General features: G+C 36.6%; 1 protein-coding gene across 1 annotated transcript; it reads left to right on the top strand.

Annotated features, from left to right (window-relative positions):
- The first annotated feature begins 1007 nt into the window (after window positions 1–1007).
- Window positions 1008–4422, top strand: LOC140973999 (serine/threonine-protein kinase PCRK1-like). Its single transcript, XM_073437191.1, has 5 exons — window positions 1008–1309; window positions 1932–2332; window positions 2631–2891; window positions 3346–3468; window positions 3573–4422. The coding sequence occupies exons 1-5, from the start codon at window positions 1033–1035 to the stop codon at window positions 4095–4097; spliced, it is 1587 nt and encodes a 528-aa protein (XP_073293292.1). The 5' UTR covers window positions 1008–1032; the 3' UTR covers window positions 4098–4422.
- The last annotated feature ends 814 nt before the right edge of the window (window positions 4423–5236 follow it).

The raw sequence follows: 5236 nt of genomic DNA, 5'->3' as shown, positions 1-5236 counted from the left end.
TAGAGGGAAACTCCTTCAACCTATATATATATTATAGAGGAAAACTCCTTCAACCATCTTCATTTGTACTTTTTATTTTGGAGAGTGCTACAGTGATCTTCAGTGATCCTCCTCATTGTAAATTTATATTACAAAATAGAAAATTGTATAAATTACAAAAATGTCATAATCGACTAAATACAATATATATTTAAGATCAAGAAAGTATATATCATTATCTTTCAACAAAAACTCGAGAAAGATTACGAAAATACGAGCCTATTATTGAATATATTGTGATGGTGCAATATCCGCATAAGCAGAATGTTCAATTCTTTGAGCCTCGGAGTCTCAAAGCTTCTGCTGTAGTAGGATATTGTATCTCCAAATGCTACCTTGAATAGCTCCAACAACCATCCCACGATAATCTCTTAGTATGCACCCAAAACCCATACGAGGAGAGGATTACGAAACAAAGCTACATCAACTTTACACTTAACATACGAAGTTGGGGGAGTTTGCCAATGAACAAGCTGCTGCTGGCTGAGAAGGACTGGAGACTGAACTGTTCTATGATGCGTCGCAAGCCATTGTGAATGAAAATCCATAGCAGAAGAAAATATTAAATCTGCTGGTTCTCTTTCCATTCCATACCACATACATTATCACTGCTGCCATCTCCAAGTCTAAATGGTTCCCGAGTGTTAAACAAGATTCTGCCACCATTTGGTAATAGTATCCGCGGACCCAATATTGCTCTAAATCGAAGTAAGATTCCAACAAACATTGAGGGCAGGAAACCAGAGTCAAATTTTGGTGCAAGTCAAATTGCAATTAATCCAATATAAATAATCAAAAGAAAACACCACGAATTGTTCCTCAATGTTCCCCCACCATACATACATACACAGTTTTTTTATCAACTAGCTCGCTCATCCTCTAAAGTCAATGAATCAATATTTTAAATCTCTACAAATAATTTTCTTTTCCTCAATAAATGAATATTTTTAATCTCTAAAATGTTGACATATATTTTACTTTCTTTCCTTTGAGATGAAGCAAGTCTGGTTCTATACATACACTACACCACACCTGTCATTCACTCCTTATCTTAATTTATTGTTGTTTAAAAATAGGGGATGTAAAGTTGGTGATCAGAACTCCAACTGCTTGCCATTGACTTGCATAGATCATGAGATCCTCGTTGCTGCGCATGCATTCTGTAAATACCCTTTTCAAGATTTCTTGATTTCAATTAAAATAAGCGCAGAAAACAAAAAGTTTGAAGGTTGCGTCACACAGATATTGCTTGCGAGTGACTCTGAGAAAGGTGAAGTTTTTATTTAGTTTTACTGTTACTTTTTTGGTTCTTCTTCTTGCCTGAACATTGGTACTCTGAAGTTGATTGATATCCATTTTGTGTTGGGAGGTTATCGATGGTTTTCGGATTCTTGAAATTATGTAAAATTAGGGGTTCGGCAAGGAAAAATGGTCGCTTTTCAAATGGAAATTTGTCAAGTTCTTTTCTGACTTGATGCTCTGTATTTATTGTTATTAAATGTATCTAATAGCGTCACAATCGAAAGTAGGTAGAATATTTGTGTGTATTAAGCAAAATGTATCTAGATCATGAATTGCGATGAGTTGACCAATCTCCAATTTCATCATCTTCTTGAAATGCAATGCAGCATTTGCTTGTTTATGATATTTGCAGGGGTGACAGATGGTATGGTTGGGGGGACGAGGAGGGGTTTATGTTATTTGGTTGGCCAAGTTTAGATTTTAACAAAACTTCAGCATAACTTTTTGAATCTTTTTCGAGTGAGAGGATGATTACATTCCCGCCCCTGGATAAGTCCTGTTTTGATCCTTCTGATGATGAGTAAAGGGAAATAATATTTTTATCATTTTCTTTTCCTTCTAGTGATGATTTTCTTGTTGCCAATATGCAGCAATACACAGAATTTGGAGGGCTATGAAGTGCTTTCAGTTCTCCTATAAAAATCTGGAGCCAAAGACTGCAAAATCTTGTACATTACCTCTGTCTTCGACTTCAATATCAACGGATCAAGATGTAATGAAATCTGGGTCGGAATGCAATTCTCAGATTATATCGGATGTGAGCAATGCATCCTCGGCTAAGATCTCATTTGCGAGCTTTTCTCAGAGAAGTAGCAATCTTAGGGTGTTTGCCTTTGCTGACCTTAAAGAAGCCACCAAGAATTTTAGCCGATCTCTGATGATTGGAGAAGGGGGATTTGGTGCCGTTTATAGGGGTGTTCTCCGGGAGACTAATGATTCGAGTAAAAGGGTCAACATTGCTGTCAAACAACTCAGCAGAAGAGGATTGCAGGCAAGCTCTTTTTGTCATACCTCATCCACATTGTGAGGCATATGCTAATGTTATTGAAACTACACATGATCCTCTAACTACCAGGGGCAAAGATTTTCATAAAATGATGACATGCAAATTAGTTGATTGCAGATCCCATCATATGATCTTGGTTGCATGGACCCATGGTCTTGAAGCTTTACAGTTACCTCATTGCATTTTTGTATAAGTCAATTATGGCTAATGACAGAGAAAATTCAAGATTATTAATCGCTATGCAAACTAATAACTTGGAACCTTCAACATGTTATTTGTGCAGGGACACAAGGAATGGGTGACTGAAGTAAACGTTCTTGGCATTGTCGAGCATCCAAATCTTGTCAAACTCATAGGCTACTGTGCTGAGGATGATGAGCGAGGGATCCAACGCCTTCTGGTCTATGAATATATGCCCAACCAGAGCGTACAAGATCGTTTATCGAGTCGATTTGAGGCCACTTTGCCATGGGAAACTAGATTGTGTATAGCCCAAGATGCTGGACGAGGCTTAGCATACCTTCACGAGGGGATGGAATTTCAGGTAATTGTATTAATATAAGTTCAGAGACATATTGTGTCATGTTACAAACCAAGATTACCAAAAAAAAGTGGAAGGAAGATAACATAAATCTTCTTTATATAAGAGAACTGTGAGAATGTATGCATGATTTAAATTTTGAAGCTTTATCATTTACCAGTGTATTCAAAAACTCAAAAGTAAATGTTGGCGTTAAGAAATGGAGGTAACTTTTATTATTTTGACATGATGAATAATGAATATATCATGCCCTGGCCATCGAACCCACCCGTCGAAAGTGAGATTTGAGATGGAATCTGAAATCATCTATTTTAGACTGTTAAAAATGGTATGTTCAATACAACAAGCGCATGGATTCTGTTTGACAAAATTTATAATTTACTGAACGGTCGTTGCACATTTGATTGGAAACGTGGCCTCTTGGTATCATATTCATTTTGGAGTTACTTTGATGCAGATTATCTTTAGAGATTTCAAGTCTTCAAATATACTTTTAGATGATCAATGGAATGCAAAGCTGTCGGATTTTGGGTTGGCGAGGTTGGGTCCTGCAGATGGATTAAGCCATGTCTCGACTGCCGTATGAGATTCACATACATTTATGCATAAGATTATTTTAATTAAAAACTGCCATGCATTTATTTAAAACATTTGAAACCGGCAATCTTTCTCTGTATCAAACAGGTTGTAGGAACTGTTGGATATGCTGCTCCAGAATATATTCAAACGGGGCGACTTACATCCAAGAGTGACGTGTGGAGCTACGGAATCTTTCTTTACGAACTTATAACTGGGAGACGCCCTATGGACAGAAACCAACCCAAGAACGAGCAAAAGCTCTTGGACTGGGTGAGGCCACACCTTGTTGACCTGAAGAAATTCGAACAGATACTGGACCCCCGACTCAATGGGAAGTACGATATCAAATCCGCCCAAAAGTTGGCAGCAATTGCCAATAGGTGTCTAGTCCGGCACCCCAAGAACCGGCCGCGAATGAGTGAAATTCTCGAAATGGTGAACCGGGTCGTTGATGCAACCGTTATCACTGTCGCAAGACCTGAAGCTGCTGTGGCGAGCTCCCCAGCGGACTATGAAGAAGAGAAATCTGCAGACGAGGGTTTGAAGAGAAGGTTTGTGGATCACATTATAGGGGATAACAAGTGGTTGGAATGGAGGCTATGGAAGCCTTGCCTTGTGAAGAGTAATTGAGTGGAAATGCATGCACACAATAAAATTTGAGTAAAGATGTGATTGCTGGACTTCAATGAAGAAGTTTATGAGGTAAAATGTCTATATCTATATATGTGTTACATGGATACACAGACACAACACTTCAAAAATGGTGTTTTTGGGTGAGTTTTGAAACTCGAGTCCTAAGAAGGATCCCAATGGTGTGAAAAGCAATTTATGTGTAATAGTCTCCATATCCCATAATTCTCTGGATTTCAAATTTCATAAATCTATGTTATCAAAGCAGATTGCCTACTAGTGGGAAATTATTTTGAAAAAAGCCTGATGAAATATAAGTACAAATTTATTATTTTAGACATCATTGATGAAAGGTTACATGTTGTCGATACAATTCAATTGACCTTTGCATATAGTGGTCATTTCTTAAAACCGGAGTTCTATTGGAATTCTTATATATGAAATGAAACAGAAGTTGTGATGGGATTTGTGTCGATGTATATCAAGGATGTGCGAAGGCGATAAAATACAAGATAGAACGGGAAGAACAATTTTTTGGTCCTTTAAATTGTATTTGTTTTGCTACGCATAAAAGGGGTGATTCTATTTTCTTGCATGACATATAGGATGACATATACTACAATAATGAACCGATAAATAGTTGATGCAAGGATTCAATCATGATGGTAATGAGGAAAATGATCTTGTGTTTGTCTATCAGACATTGACTTGGAGCTAAGTTGCATGAGCCACTGGATTTGGTGAAGATACTTATGCTTTTAGATCTCAATATTAATCTTCTTAATTTTTTTTTTTTTTTAAAAAAACTTCAACAACAATAATAATAAATATATCAAATGTGGCTAGGAGCAAACTAACTTGATCTATATTTATATGTATGCCTTGTTGATCAAGAGGAGGAAAAAAAATCAACTTAAAAATTACTGATAATTTATTCAAAGCCATCATAAATATCTCCTTAAACTTCAAAAATAAAATTTGAAAAAGTACAAGTAGTATCAAACGCTTTTCGTTTTATAAAAAATTATAGTTTGTGGTTATAATGGTGCAATTATAATCTTTTAAACCTCACGGCAGTTCTAACACCATATTTCGATCGATCATGAGCAATTATCAAACTCCAATAGATCACATGTAGT

Source organism: Primulina huaijiensis, chromosome 3 (assembly GCF_012295235.1).
Source record: "Primulina huaijiensis isolate GDHJ02 chromosome 3, ASM1229523v2, whole genome shotgun sequence".
NCBI classification, from domain to species: Eukaryota; Viridiplantae; Streptophyta; class Magnoliopsida; order Lamiales; family Gesneriaceae; genus Primulina; species Primulina huaijiensis.
This window is presented reverse-complemented; position numbering and strand designations above follow the sequence as displayed.